At 48.7% G+C, this 15,272-nt stretch overlaps 1 protein-coding gene across 3 annotated transcripts in view; it reads left to right on the top strand.

Annotated features, from left to right (window-relative positions):
• IMPDH1 (inosine monophosphate dehydrogenase 1) overlaps nucleotides 1–10,386 on the top strand; it is a 16,657-nt gene extending 6,271 nt beyond the window's left edge. For all 3 annotated transcript variants that reach the window (XM_027840135.1, XM_027840134.1, XM_027840136.1), the window contains 12 exons: nucleotides 826–927; nucleotides 1,086–1,160; nucleotides 1,525–1,731; nucleotides 1,923–2,010; nucleotides 3,236–3,435; nucleotides 3,627–3,717; nucleotides 3,979–4,074; nucleotides 5,839–5,982; nucleotides 6,158–6,302; nucleotides 7,318–7,461; nucleotides 7,563–7,646; nucleotides 9,470–10,386. In XM_027840135.1, the coding sequence (XP_027695936.1) occupies nucleotides 826–927; nucleotides 1,086–1,160; nucleotides 1,525–1,731; nucleotides 1,923–2,010; nucleotides 3,236–3,435; nucleotides 3,627–3,717; nucleotides 3,979–4,074; nucleotides 5,839–5,982; nucleotides 6,158–6,302; nucleotides 7,318–7,461; nucleotides 7,563–7,646; nucleotides 9,470–9,491 (1,398 nt within the window). In that variant the 3' untranslated portion in view covers nucleotides 9,492–10,386. The remainder of the gene's footprint in view (nucleotides 1–825; nucleotides 928–1,085; nucleotides 1,161–1,524; nucleotides 1,732–1,922; nucleotides 2,011–3,235; nucleotides 3,436–3,626; nucleotides 3,718–3,978; nucleotides 4,075–5,838; nucleotides 5,983–6,157; nucleotides 6,303–7,317; nucleotides 7,462–7,562; nucleotides 7,647–9,469) is intronic.
• Nucleotides 10,387–15,272: the final 4,886 nt, after the last annotated feature.

Here is a 15,272-nt window from a genome sequence, read left to right as displayed (position 1 = left end):
CACACACACACACACACACACACACACACACACACACACACACACACTCTTTCTCTCTCTCTCTCTCTCTCTGTTCCAGTGCCCTTCCCCTTCCAGAGTTGCAGATTTGTAGACAGTTGCCATAACTTCATCAAAGGAGCTCTCTTCAACATTCTGGGGGCCTTCCTCAGTTTATTATTTTTTTTCACATCTCCAACCAGTGGACTACTTTCTGTCAGTTACCCCTTGATTTCAATGTGTGACTACCCCCACTTCTTCAGGCCTGCGTTTCCTTGATAACTTTTATGCCACGTTTTGAACACAGTGGATGATTTATTCAAAAACAACATTAAGGGACAGTTAGGGTTATTCAGGGCAACTAGGTGGCACTGTGGATAGTGCTGGACCTGGAGTCAGGAAGACTCCTTCCTGGGTTCAAATCTGGCCTCAGGCACTTACTAGCTGTGTGAGCCTGGGCAAATCACTTAACCCTGTTGGCCTCAGTTTGCTCACCTGTAAAAAGGGCTGGAGAAGGAAATGGCATACCATTCCAGTATCTTTGCCACGAAAACCCCAAATGGGGTCCCTGAGAGTCAGACATGACTGAAAATGACTTCAGGATATGTCATTAACCTAGTACTCCCCTGTCCAACTGCATGCTACCTCTTGCTGTCCTCAGAGACAGATCAGTGGGCTGGTTGGAACTTTTCATGTATTTGATATTGTGGAGAAGAGAAGGATGATGGTCCTTAACTAATGCTTTTCCTCTCTACCCTCAAACCACATCTCACCTCATCTTCTCCCTCCCCTCCACTCTCCTGTATTTGTACTATTTTTTGCCTTTAGGATTTGACTTCAGCTCTAACTCGGAAAATCACTCTGAAGACACCATTGATCTCATCACCTATGGACACCGTAACTGAGGCCGATATGGCCATTGCAATGGCTGTGAGTAGCTCTAGGGAGTGGGGAGGGAGCAGATTGGAGGCTGTGGGGTTGGGGTGTGATCAGTTGGGTTTTCACTTTGGAAGAATTAAAACTGAGTTGCTTGGTGGTATGGGGAGGACAACACTGTTAATTCTAATGCCACTCCTTGTTCCTTCCAGCTAATGGGTGGCATTGGTTTCATCCACCATAACTGTACTCCTGAGTTCCAGGCCAATGAGGTGCGCAAGGTCAAGGTGAGTGCTGGACTCTTTGGAGAGACCCTGGACCCTGGCCAGCAGAACAGCTTCCATTTACTCTGTACATAGCCAATGGGACACATCCCTATGTACCATTAACTTTATTTTCAAACACCTACCAGGTACCAGGGTTTAGTGTCCTGGCTACTCTCACCCTGCTGTGTAACATGGGTGGTGTGATGCAGGGTGGGGTGTGGGGGAAGAATTGGGTCTCCACTGGCCCACATCATACCCCATAGGAGCTGCCTTGATAGCAGGCAGAATCTGGGCACCTGCCTTGTTTGAGCAGGACATTCTGCCCTCATTTTTCTTCTTATTTGCTTCCAGCCTCCTTCCTACCTTATTTCTTTCTTGTCCTCAGAAATTTGAACAGGGCTTTATCACAGATCCGGTGGTGTTGAGCCCCACACACACAGTGGGTGATGTGCTGGAGGCCAAGAAGCGGCATGGTTTCTCAGGCATCCCCATAACTGAGACAGGCACCATGGGCAGCAAGCTGGTGGGCATTGTGACTTCCCGTGACATAGATTTCCTTGCCGAGAAGGACCATGCGACCTATCTCAGTGAGGTAAGCCTGCTAGGCAGGGGTGGGCCATGACCCAAAGCCTGATACCTTTTAAGGCAGAGGTTGAAATGGCTCATACTGGTAGGACATATTAGGCGACAAGGTTTCTGAGTACCCTTGAGAGGGAAGGTTCCCCTCCCCTGCTGCCTTCTGACTTAAGAACAAACACACCTGTTCTACTTCCCCCACAACAGGTGATGACAAGTCGGAATGATTTGGTGGTGGCACCAGCAGGCGTGACATTGAAAGAAGCCAATGAGATCCTGCAGCGCAGCAAGAAAGGTACTAGGGGAGTACCAAACCTAGAAAGCAATGCCAGCCCTTTTTAGCTTGGTCTATCCCTCCCTGGGCCTCCTGCATTACTGTTATAGGAGGACATAGCTGGTCTTCCTGTGCCTCTTGGAATGGCTTTGGCCCATGAGAGGCTAGAGCCAGCTTGGCTCGAAGGGTCCTGCCCTGGATCAGATAGCCCCTTTGGGACATGGCCCAGGATGCCCTTTACTGTAGCAGGAACACAAATTTGAGCATTGCCCAGTAGCAGATGGTGAGGGTATCTAAGGGTATGCTGAGGGGCATTTTACTCAGCAAGCTGAAAAGCTTTTTGGACTTAATCCATTTTTAAAAATGGATTTTTATCATCACCTCTTGTTTTTACATCATTTACATTTCCCGCTGTATCCTTTCCTTTCTTGCTGCCAGAAAGCCATCCCTTATAATAAAGAATTTAAAAAAAAAAAGAAAAAAATTCAGTAAAAAACAATTGACACAGTGCAAAAAAATTTGAAGTTGTATGTACAATGTTCCCCCCCACCTCAGCCCCTGCAAAGAAGCAGTTGATGTTGTTGTGGTCATTGTATGTATCATTTTCCTGATTTTGCTTTATTTTGCATCAGTTCATATAAGTCTTCTGATGCTTCTCTGTATTTATCATGTTTATTGTATTTCTTACATCACATTAGTATTCCATGACATTCAAGTACCACAATTTGTTTAGCCATTTCCCAGTCAGTGGACTGTAGGTTTTTAAAGCGCTTGGCAAATCTTAAGGCTGTATATAAAGGTCAGTTATTATTGTTTCATGGGCCTGGCCTGACCATGGACTGCTTCAGGGCTCCCAAGGAGAAGGGCTTGGCTGTGAATCTAGAATGAGTATTCCAGAGTAGACTTTTTTACAAACAGGAAAGGAATGACCCAGGCCTAGGCTGGGATTTCAAATTAGCTTCCCCCTCGCTCAAAGATCTTACCCCTAGAATCAGCCTGACCAGAGGCAAAGACTCAAGTTCTTGCGTCTTTGCCTCTGGTCCCTGAGAACTCTGTTTTCAGCAGGCACCGCCATATGTCTCATGGCAGTCTTTGGTGATATAGTAAAATAACTCTTACCTCTCAACCCTTCTCCCTACTCCACCCCACCCAAAGAAAAGGAAAGAAAAACTATGTTTCCTTAGACTTAAATATGGGATCTGATAAGCCTTTGCCCACTTCTTGAACTCCCATATTTCCATGCTAGGAAAGCTGCCTATTGTAAATGACAGCGATGAATTGGTAGCCATCATTGCCCGGACTGACCTGAAGAAAAATCGGGATTATCCCCTGGCCTCCAAAGATGCCCACAAGCAGTTGCTCTGCGGAGCCGCTGTGGGCACCCGGGAGGATGACAAGTACCGCCTGGACTTGCTTACGCAGGCTGGTGCCGACGTCATCGTGCTGGTGAGAGCATTGAAAGGGGGCACCTGGAAGTTGGGTATGCTGTGGGGTGGGGAGGTTCTCATGGGGTGTGACTCAGGGGGATGGATTCTTCCTAGGGTTGGGGCTCAGGGATTTCACAAGCCCACATCCCAGGTAAGGGGATTCCTCTGCTTAGGAGAGGACCTGAGATCCTTATTCATACCTTCTCCCAGGACTCGTCTCAAGGGAATTCGGTGTATCAGATTGCTATGGTGCACTACATCAAACAGAAGTACCCCCAACTGCAGGTGATTGGTGGGAATGGTGAGTCTGGGGTTCCCCTTTTCCTGATGGTCTCTCTCCTTCCCAGTTCCCTTCCCCTTTTCCTTTGTCCTCCAGGCTCCCTAGCCCTTGGCGTGGCCTCAGGAATGGGGTGGTGGTGGTAGCAGTCCCCAGACCCTCATGCAACCTGTGCTGTCTGTCAGTGGGATGCTTCTCATGGGGAAGGGGACGTCTCAGTTATTTTCATTATGGGCAAGAATAGTATATCCAGATCCTCATTTTTCCTACGCCCCTGGCCCACAGTGGTGACGGCAGCACAGGCCAAGAACCTGATTGATGCAGGTGTGGACGGTCTTCGAGTGGGCATGGGCTGTGGCTCCATCTGTATCACCCAGGAAGGTGAGTGTCACCCAGGCACCCATCTGGCTATGCCCGTGCTGATCCCTCCTGCTAGTGTAATAGTAATAGCATTGGCTACACATGGACCCCGCATATTTGTTACAAGGGTTTCTCATTCTTTTTTAAATTATCTAATTAATTAATTAATTTTTATTTATTTTTTTTAAACTGAGGTTGGGGGTAGGTGTGGGAGATAAAATGCTTGTTAATTTAAAAAGATAAAATTAAAAATTAAGAGGAAAGAAATAGCGCTGGTTTGGAGTTAGAAGAACCAGATTCAAATCTTGATTCTGATACTTATTATCCATGGGACCTTGGATAAGTCACTTCTCTGTGGCGCTCAGATTTTTCATTTGTAAAATGATGGAGTGGTTTGCGGTCTTGTAAGATCTCTTCTCATTCTGTGTTCTAAGATCCCATGACGTGAAAGTATCTGGCGGTGGGTGACTTTGAAATATAGAGAATATGTTCTATGGAGATTTCTTGGACCTTTGTATTGGGCACTATGGGCCACCGTCTTCTCCTCTGGGATCTCTTAGCATTGCCCTGCATCAGCATTGTTGCTGTGTGGGCATCGTTCTCCTCCTGCCCCTGGACCAGTGCTTACTGCCCGAGGAAGGAACTTCAGAAACCATTGGGTCCCACCCCCTCGTTTTACACCTTAGTAAACTGAGGCACAGAGGAGTTCAGTGACTTTCTCAGGCTCACCCAACTAGTATCTGAGCCAGAAGTTGAACTCAAAGGTGTGTTAGTATTTGCTGGGCAGGAATGGATAGAGTGTGGGATTTGAAATCAAGAAGACTCAAATTTGAATCCCGCCTCAGACATTTAAGAACTCTGGGATCCTGGGAAAGTCACTTGACGGAGCTCTGTATGTCTGTAAAGTGGACTTGATAATAGCGCCTTCCCCATAGGGTTTTTGTAAGGATCAAATGAATCAACAGTTGAAAGCCCTCTGCAAACCATGAAGCCATAAATGCCAGTTATTAGTATTGTTAGTGGTACTAGAAACAATGAGCAGAATGATAATATTGCCCCAGGGCTTGGGGGCATTTAGCTGCGTGGGTCTGTACCTTTTTGTCATGCTTCTGTGTTGTAGAAATGCATGTGTGTGTGTGTCTGTGTCTTGTGTCCCACCCCCCAACCCCCCTCTAGTTTTTCCTCTCCCCCTTTCCTTGCATGGCAAAGTCCCTCATAGTAGTAGAACCCCTAGGGAAATGAGCTGGCTGTGGGGCTGAACTCATGCCAGCAGAGGTCTCTGTAGCCGAGCCCAACATCTCTATCTCTTCTCCAACGTCATGGCCGTCGTCGTCGTCGTCGTCGTTATTGTTGTTGTTAATAAAAAATGGGGGGGCAGCTAGGTGGCACAGTGGATAGAGCTCTGGCCTTGGAGTCAGGAGGACCTGGGTTCAAATCCAGCCTCAGACACTTGACATTTACTAGCTGTGTGACCCCGGGCAAGTCACTTAACTCCACGGTCTAGCCAAAAAGCAAAACAAAACAGAACAAAATAAAAAATAATAATAGCTAGCATTTATAGAGTGCTTAAAGGTTTGCAAAGCACTTCATATATGTTAACTCACTTGCTCCTTGCAGCAACCCTATGAGGTAGGTGCTGTTTTTAACCCCCTTTTACAGATGGATATCCAGAGACATAGAGAGGTTAAAATGCCCAGGGTCACACAGCCATTGTCAGGATTCAGACTGGGGTCTTCCTGGCTGCTTCTCATGTCTCTTTCTTTTGCCATCCCCTTCTCCTGGCAGTGATGGCATGTGGCCGGCCTCAGGGCACCGCTGTGTACAAGGTGGCAGAATACGCCCGTCGCTTTGGAGTCCCCGTCATTGCCGATGGTGGGATTCAGACGGTGGGGCATGTGGTCAAGGCGCTGGCCCTTGGAGCCTCCACAGGTGATTAGCTGGGGGAGGGGGAAGAGCGGTAGGGTGGGTCAACTTCTAAAGGGCTCAGGAGGCTGGCTGCTCAGTCTGTTGGAAATGAGGAGCAGGACACTGGGAGTGAACAGGTAGGCGGGGAGCAAGTGTCCCAAGGCTGGTTGCCTGATTCTCGTCCCTCGCGCTTCCCCAGTGATGATGGGCTCCCTGCTGGCAGCCACCACGGAAGCCCCTGGCGAGTACTTCTTCTCCGATGGGGTACGGCTCAAGAAGTACCGGGGGATGGGGTCCCTGGATGCTATGGAAAAGAGCAGTAGCAGTCAGAAGAGATATTTCAGGTGGGCACTCTCCCCCCCCCCCTGCATCTGCACTCCCTTGTCCTACACAGACAACTTGTTGTCCTGGGGTCCTACCACTGCCTGTGGTTACTGTGGGCAAGGATAGAGCCCACTTTGTCACTGTGATTAGCGGTGGGCGGCTTTCCTTGTCGGGACGGGGAGGGAAGGGCGAGAGGGTCTTTAACAAAGGATTTTGGGGAGTGGGGAGGATTGTAGGAAGGCAAGACCTGCGATTTTGTTAGTCTAAACAACACCTAGAGAAGAAACTCCCTTTTTAAGATTCATTTTTAAAAAATTTTGAGTTTCCTATTCTCTCCACCAGTTGGGAAGGCAAGCAATATATCAGTCATATATGTGAAGCCATACAGAACATATATTTATTTTTAATGTTCATTTAAAAAAAAAATTTGAGGAAATTCTCTCTTCAACCAAATGTCTTAGAGACTAAGGGCAGTGCAGTGCAGTGGATAGAGCACCTGCCCTGGAGTCAGGAAGACCCGAGTTCAAATCTGGCCTCAGACACTTACTGTCTGTGTGACCCTGGGCAAGTCATTTAACCTGATTCCCTGATTGCCCCCCCCCCCCTTTCTTTTTATGTTAGAGCACTGGCCCTGGAGTCAGGAGGAACTGAGTTCAAATTTGGCCTTAGACACTTATTAGCTGTGTGACCCTGGGCAAGTCACTTAACCCCAATTGCCTCCCCCCCAAAAAAACAAACAAAAAAAAGATTAAGTGACTGGTCCAGGGTCACTCAGTAGGGTAGGGTTTGAGGTAGAAGTTGATGAGTTCTGTGTTGGAGAGGTTGAACCAGAGGCGCCATGTGCACTCCTCCCATGAGTTGGCTGGTTCAAGGGATGGCTCTGATCCTGGGGGTCTTTGCCATCCTACTTCAGTGGGGTTCCTGCTTCAAGCCTCTCCCCACTCCAGTCCATCCTTAGTTCACCTGCCAGTGAGATAGAGTATAGGAATTCAAGGCAGGGCGGGGTTCCTGAGCTCTCTTCTTTGCTCCACGCAGTGAGGGAGACAAGGTGAAGGTTGCCCAGGGTGTCTCGGGTTCCATTCAAGACAAAGGCTCTATCCAGAAGTTTGTGCCCTACCTCATCGCTGGCATCCAGCATGGCTGCCAGGATATTGGTGCCCGGAGCCTCTCTGTCCTGCGGTCAGTACTCCTTGCTGGGGAGAGATGTGGTGGTGGGTGGGTGAAGGGTGGGCTTGCCTGTCCCTTTTGTAACCTTGCCCTTCCTTCCCCTGCTTCCCCAGGTCCATGATGTATTCTGGAGAGCTTAAGTTTGAGAAGCGGACAATGTCAGCTCAGATAGAAGGCGGCGTCCATGGCCTCCATTCGTAAGTGTGGAGATTTCCCCTTGCCAAGCCTGACAGTAATGGGGCTTGATCAGGGTATCAAGGAGGTGGAAACGGACCCCACAGTTGGAGGGTAGGCTCTTGGCATTAGCTGGCTTAGTTCCAAGGCCTCTGCTTTCCTTTCTCACCCACGGCCCGGCCCAGGTGAGTCCTCATGTTGGCTCCATCCGTTCCAGGAAGCTCCCACCTACTCTGTAAGATTCCCCACGAACTAGATCTCTGGCCCCCTAATCAAGTCCCTTCCCCTCCTCCTTTGGCATAGGAATGGTAGGTATGGCCACCTGACCAGCCTATACATAGAGGTGGCTCAGCCTCAGGGGCTTGGTGGCTGGCAGCAGGAGAGCTGGGGATGCTATGGGCTAATGGTGCTGGGCTCTTGCTGGTGGTGGTGCCTAGATTGCTAAGGGGCTTTTGGTAGGGGCACTGCATCAAAGCAGGGTGATTAGAGAATAGTGTTGGTATTGGGAGGGGTGAGGGGAAGGGGGTGGTGCAGTATCAGCTGGCAGCAGTACGGGGCATGTGGCCCTGGCACTGGCTGGTTTGGGGGTAGCTAGGGGTCCTGTCTTCCCTGGCACCAGGCGGGCATCTAACCTGTGTCTCTTTCTGCCCTGCCCTCCCGTAGCTATACCTTTCTGCCATGTAAGTAATTGCGAAGCCTGGGGCCCAGTGTAGAGTAGAGTAGAGAAATTAGTGTGGGCTGGGGCAGCTGGGGGACACGGTGGGGCTGGGATGGGTAGACCTTGGGGTACAACCACGGGACACATGACCCTGTCCTCTTTTCTCTCTTGGCTACCTCCACCACCAAAGTCAGGTGGGCAGGTGGAAACTGTCCCGGTGCCCCTCGTCCAGGCTGAACCATGAAACATTCATTTCCTGGGAGCTGCCCCTAGAGCTGAAGCTGCCTGTGACCCCTGAGTCCCTCTCTTTGAGCCAGAGGCAGGGGAGGTCTAGGGATGGAGCTCATTAAGGGCATTTGGGGGTGGTAAGGGAGGAGGGGCCTGGAGTGGTGCTGTGGGAAGGTTGCTGGATTTGGAGGACGGGACTTAGGCTCTGATCCTGGCTCTGTCATTGACTGCCTGAGCCACTACACCTCTTGGGGCCTCAGTTTCCTCATCTGTAAAATGAGGGGGTTGGAATAGATGTCCTCTTGAGATTCCTGCTGGCTAAAACCGTGGTCCTCTAAGACCAGCCCCTCACACATACCAAGGGAGTCCAGGATCCAGTGTGGGCACTTGTATTGCCTTGTGGGGGACCCCAGCTATGAGGGTGATGTTGTCGTGGGGGAAACCGAAGACCGTTGGATCACTGGAAGGGCCTTCGGGGACTTTCTTGTCCAGCCCACTCATTTTGCAGATGAGGACACTGAGGTCCATAGAGATTTAAATGGCTTGTCCAAATTCACACAGGTAGAAAACATCAGAGTGGGGGGATTAGAACCCAGAGCCAGTGTTCTTTCTACTGTATCACTCACAGGTACTCACAGGTGGAGGGAATGTGGAGAATTCTCCTAACCCTCTTGTCTGTGTGTGTGCTGTAGAGGGGTACATCAGCTTGAACCTGCCGAAGTGATATCACCCGCTCTTGTTTCTGTCCCTGGCCTCAGCATGTCTTGGACTTGGCTGCTGGGGGAAGGGAGAAAGCCCCGAATCCAGCATCCTTTGCTGTCTTCTGCCCTCCCCCCTCTGTCTCTACTGCCCTCAGCTCCGTAGGTGTTTCTGGGTACTGTTCTGGCAGGAGTGGACGAGGGTTGCCATGGAGACAGGGCATGGATGCTAACTCTGCCTTCTCTCTGCCTTCTCTCACAGTTATGAGAAGCGGCTGTACTGAGGACGGCGGTGGTGGCCGAGGAGGGGGTGGAGGAGTTCCCCGTGGGGCCCCCTCAGGCGCCTCCCTCCGTAACTGAGTGGCCTGAGTGGCCCCCATGGATTTGCACTACGGGTTCCCAAACCCTTGCCCTTCTGGGAGGGGAGCAGGGAGCCAGAGTTGGCCCCTTAGGAGGCTGTGGTCTCTCCCCCCCCTTCAGCCCCCTCCTTTCCCCTTGAGCCAGGACTGCTCTCTCCAGGGGCCTGGAGAAAACTCAAGCCTCCTCTTCTCTCAGGAGCAGCTCACTCCTCAGGCCCCTGTGAGCCCATCAGCCTGGTTGCCCAGGGCTTGCGCCTGCCTCAGGTCTCTTTGCTGCACCCTGCTCCTTTTCTCCAAACATGGGCTGTTCTGAGGCCCTAACTCTGAGGCGGGGATGGCGGCGGCTCCAGGGAAGGCCCCTACCCCAGCATTCCTAGCTTCTTGTCCTGTAGGGTGCTTCCCACACCCCTCACCCCACAGCAAATGGTGCTCTCCTCGGCCCTGCCTCCCCCTCCCCACCTCTGTCCAGCCGCATTCCACTCCCTCAGGCTGTGGCTGTTGTGGGCCTCCAGCCCAAGGAGACTTTCTTCCTGTACCCTGCCCCCTTGCCCCGCCAGCCAGAGGGAGGTCTCTGCCCCCTTCCCCTGGTCCCTCAAGCTGCCCACAGGGACTTGGTCTTAAGTCTACCCTGCCCAGAGGTGATGGGGAGCAGAGACAGCAGGGAGGGAAAGCAGTCCATTCAGTCTCATTCCCTTGCTGCTCCAGCCCATAGCTCCCCTCTATCCCCAGCCACGGCTGAAGGCTTTAACTTTGCACACTTTGGGGCCACGGTTGTGTTGTGTATTAAATAAGCTGAATAAAGCAAGCGGGTCTCCAAGGCTTTAGCTGTCCTGCTCTGTGCCTAGTCACAGGTTGGGACCCATGAATTTCCTTGCCTAGGCTAGGGTTGAGGGCTACTGCCTGCCGCAGGCTGGTGTTCCCCTCAGGACGGAGCAGGGTCTCCAAGCCCAGCTCCTTCAGAAAAGACGGCCAGGAGATGCTGGCCTTCCCTTGTATGTGTGAAGTGGGAAGGGTTCCAAAACTCCCCATAAAGGGGTTGCTACTAGCAAATAATCCCTAGAGACTGATCATTGAGATGCAGGGATCATAACTGCACAGATTTGGAGCTGGAAGGGACCTTAGAAACCTTAGATTCTCACTTTTCTCCCTTCTCCCTCCATTTTACAGATGAGGAAACTGAGGCACCTAGAGGTTAAGTGATTTGCCAAGGATTGCACAACTACTAAGCATAGGCAGGATTTGAACCCTAACCCTCTTGACTCCCAAGTCCAGTGACACTGCAGCCTGGGTACATGGAGGCTGAGCATGCCCACTGTCCCGACTTCTAGGCCCCTGACCCAGACAAGGTGGGGAGTTTAATTTGGTAAAAGCTGATGCCCTTGGCAGGTGGTCATTTACTCATACGTAGATTTAGAGCTAGAAGAAGCTTCAGAGGTCATCTAGAGTGACCCCCTCATTCTGTACTGAGGCTGAAGCCCAGAGATATTAAGTGAATTGCCCAAGTCCCTGCAGTGAGTAAAAGGCAGAGCCAGGACCCTGGTCCATCTCCAAAGCGGTACTCTCCAGCAGTGAGCTAGTTAGCTCCCAGCTCTCCACTCCTAATACAGTAATGTGTCTGGTGGAGGAGAAGAGCCCCTGGATTTTTCCCTTTTAGAGCACTCCCCACCTGAGTGGGCATTGGATGCCCAAATCCCACAGACAGAAAAACTAATTGCAAGAAGCTGATGGGTCAGAATGATCTTTGGGTGGGCTCTCAGGAGGCTGGCCAACTCCTGTGGAGGTGGGAGTGTGACTCAAGTTAGGCTAAGGCAGAGGGGAAGCTAAGACCCAGTTTAAAGAAAAGAAAATTGGAGATTCCCCTAGAGACCCCACACATTTATAAACAATTACTTCCATTGCTGATACATGTAAGAGACTTGCTTACTCTCACACGTTCAAATGTTGATTCATTTACAGTCTGGTTTCAGACGGATAGGGGGACTAGAAGCCTTAGACTTGGTCTTCCTAATTTCTTCAGGAAGCCAAGCAGGCAGCGCTCAATAAATGACAGAGTATGGGAATGGACGCCTCCCTCTGTATATAGAGTCATGGTTGTATCGTACTTGGAGTGGGATAGATCTTCGTTCAAATCCTGCTTCTACCGCTTCCTAGCTGTGTGACCTTGGGCAAACACTTCACGCCTTTGAGCCTCAGTTCCTTCATTTTCAAAATAGGGATGAGAATACCTGTAGTCTCCACCTCACCAAATTTCGAGCCTCAGATGGAATACAGTAATGTGTGTGTGGGTGCTGGGGAGCAGTGATGTCAAATTTAAGTAGAAACAGGAGCCACTAAACCATACAAAAGGATCCCTGGGACAGCTAGGTGGTGCAGTGGATAGAGCACAAGCCTGGAGTCAGGAGGACCTGAGTTCAAATTTGACCTCAGACACATTTGCTGGCTGTGTGACCCTAGGGAAGTCACTTAGCCCTAATTGCCCTCACAAAAAAAAAAAAAAGGATCCCTGCTGGCCACATACTTACTTAACCCTGTTTGCCTCAGTTTCCCCATCCATAAAATGAGCTGAAAAAGGGAATGGCAAACCACTCCAGTATCTTTGCCAAGGAAGCCCCAGACAGGGTCAGGAAGAGTCAACACGACTGAACATGTTCTATTGTATTTTTATTTTTTTAAATATTTCCCAATTATATTTGGAGAGGCCATGGGTTTGACACTTGTGGTGTAATGGTTAAAGAGCTGGCCTTACAGCCAGGAAGATCTGAGTTTACTGTCTTTTCCACCTCTGACCCTGGCTATGTATGACCTTGGACAAGTCATTTCATCTCTAGGCAACTCTCCAACTATAGGAAAGGTCAGCAGAAAAGGTGCTGAGCTGCTTTGGGAGGAGGTTTTTCATGTGAGATGAGAAGTCATTACATCAGTTCCAGTCCCTGTCTCCATATAAATCTCAGTTATTAATCTGGCTCATTTTTAAATGCATAGAATACATAGGATAACAAAGGAAAATAGTTATATTGGAATGTGGTTTTCAAAATGCTTTTAAAAATAAGTCTGTCATAAGACAGCTAAGAGGCACAGTGTATAGAGCACTGGACCTGGAGTTAGGAGGACCTGAGTTCCAATTTGACCTCAGACACTAGCTGTGTTACCCTGGGTAAGTCACTTAACCATGATTGCCTCCAAAAAGCCCAGGTTAAGAACTTCTGAGAGTCATGGAGACCCAAATAGAAACATGGTTGAGATTGGCACTTGAAGAAATCTAGAAACAGGCAAAGTGACATAGGCATGCACATGTAAACAGAGAGAATACTTAAACCCTCATTGGATTCCAAGACATAGTCTTGCTTTGGTACCATCCTAGGCCCCCTCCTCCATCACTGCCCAGAGGTTGCTTATCCTGCACAAGCTGCCTGCCATCTGGCTTTTGAAGATATGTTTTGAATTCCCTGGGTGTGGTGCTGACTGGCCCAGTTCGGCAGCAGAAATGCCATCACAGAGATGAGAATGAAACTAAGTAACACCATTTGTGGTGGTAGGGTAAGAGCACAGGATGTGGAGCTATAGAAGCAGAGGGGCTAGCTTTCAATTCTAGTCATGTCTCTCTGGGCCTCAGTTTCTTTACCTGTAAAATGGGAAAGAACTAGATTCCTGAAATTCTCTTCTATCTCTAAGGTTCTCTGATTCCATCATGAAGGATCCACGTGTCACTGTTGCCTAATTCATGGACATGGTGAGATTTCTTAGCAGTCATCCTAGTCTCTTATTTAGCCTGTTTAGTGCCCTGACTTCAGAGATATATTAAACCAATCCCTCATTTACCTGCCTCCCTTTTGGGGGGACCCCGGTCACCATAACTGGCTGTCTGCGAGTACCTGCTTCCTTTTCCCCTTAATTTTGTCTTCTACATACCAGGGAGAATAAGGCTTTTTAGATGTTATCTCTAAGGGAAGAGAGGATATACAAAATCAGAAATAACCCACCTGGGTAAGGCAATTGGAAATTCAAATAAAAGAAAACTACCTTGTCTCAACTGGATACTACTTAATTTCTATGCTTTTCCATCTGGCTTCCTCCCCAGAACACTCCTCACCAATCTGGGATTCACTCATTCACCAATTTTCCAATCCCAAGATCACTCTAGGCCAATCAGGAAGCCTCATGATTATATGGGATATGAAGGTGTTCCATTCATGTTCCTAGGTAATCATTGACTAATAGCCTTAGTCTCAAGGGCAAGACCTGTTCCCCTTGTCTCAGAAAGACTGTAATGTACAAAGATGAGTCCCTCTGTCACATACACCCCATGAGTGGGCATGATGCCAGCCCATTCAGAGCCCTGTAGCAATGGTAGCCTTGGCCAGTCCTGGCTCAGAATGCACTGTGACTCAAATGTCTGAGACCCGCAGAGCAGAACGAGCTTGTTCCCAAGGAGGGCAGTGGCATTAGTAGGAGCTAGAGACGTGACCAAATAAGGATTTGGCTGGCTGTATAGATTGATAGGGTCAAGGTCACACCATCTTGCAGGGATTATGGACCCTTTGGCAGTCTGGTAAAGCCTATGGTCCCCTTCTGGATAATATTTTTAAATGCGTAAAATAAAGTATATAGGATTATGGAGAAAATCTCTTATTTTTTAATGGTATTTTATTTTCTTCAATTACATGTTAAGACAATTTTTAACATTCATTTTTCAAAAATGAGAATAGAAATAAACTGCCCTTTTGGGACTTGATTGTTGGGGGAGTTGGTCATCTTTGGACATGACCAGTGGGGTCATTAGTTTTATTTGACTCCACATATTTTGTTTTTCTTTTTTCTTTCAAGAGGTGGGGGGAAGGGAGAGAGAAAATAGATTTTTGTTAATTAAAAATACACTCATTTGATATAATTTTTGTCATTTTGTCTCCTGGTCTTGCTGCCTCAGAGCATTCTCTCCTGATTCTCAGGTACTCAGATTCTCGGCTCTGAAGTTTGTGTACAGGCATGGTGGAAGATGAGGAGAGGCATGCTAAGAAGCAAAATCATATCCCCACCCGCACCCAAACATCCACCTATGTACACACTTAGTTCTTTTCAGGATATTCTAATAATGTCCCTGCTGTCCAACACCTATGTCCACACTCAGTTCTCAGTGGGACATTCTAACAATGCTCCCCCTGCAAGATGGTGTCCCCTTAACCCTATCAATCTCTCTCCCTCCCATATCAGCGATCTGATGTAGATTATACAAATGCAGTCATGTAAACATATTTCCTTATTAGTCATATTGTGAGAGAAGAAACAGACCAAAAGGAAAAAAAAACACACACACAAAAAAAGTGAAAATAGTATGCTTTGATCTGCATTCAGACCCCATCAGTTGGATTCCATCCAGACTCTGGATGTGGATGGCATTTTCCATCAGTCCGTTGGAATTGTCTTGGATCAGTGTATTGCTGAGAAGAGCTAAGTTATATTTATAGTTGATCATCTTACAATGTGGCTGTTACTGTGTACAGTGTTCTCCTGGTTCTGCTCCCTTCACTTTGCATCAGTTCATGTAAGCCTTTCCAGGGGAAACCACTTATATTGAAATAAAAATATAATCTTTTCCCATCCCTGTATGTACAGACCCCTTAGGGTTCTGAGGACCCCGAGTTAAGAAAGTCTAAGTTAGAATATCTCATTGGATTTGGAGGCAGAAGACATGAGTTCAAATCCAAGGTC

This window comes from Vombatus ursinus, unplaced genomic scaffold (assembly GCF_900497805.2).
Source record: "Vombatus ursinus unplaced genomic scaffold, bare-nosed wombat genome assembly UNPS02014839.1, whole genome shotgun sequence".
In the NCBI taxonomy this organism is placed as follows: Eukaryota; Metazoa; Chordata; class Mammalia; order Diprotodontia; family Vombatidae; genus Vombatus; species Vombatus ursinus.
Note: the sequence above shows the minus strand (reverse complement) of the source record. Positions and strands in the feature narration are given on the sequence as shown.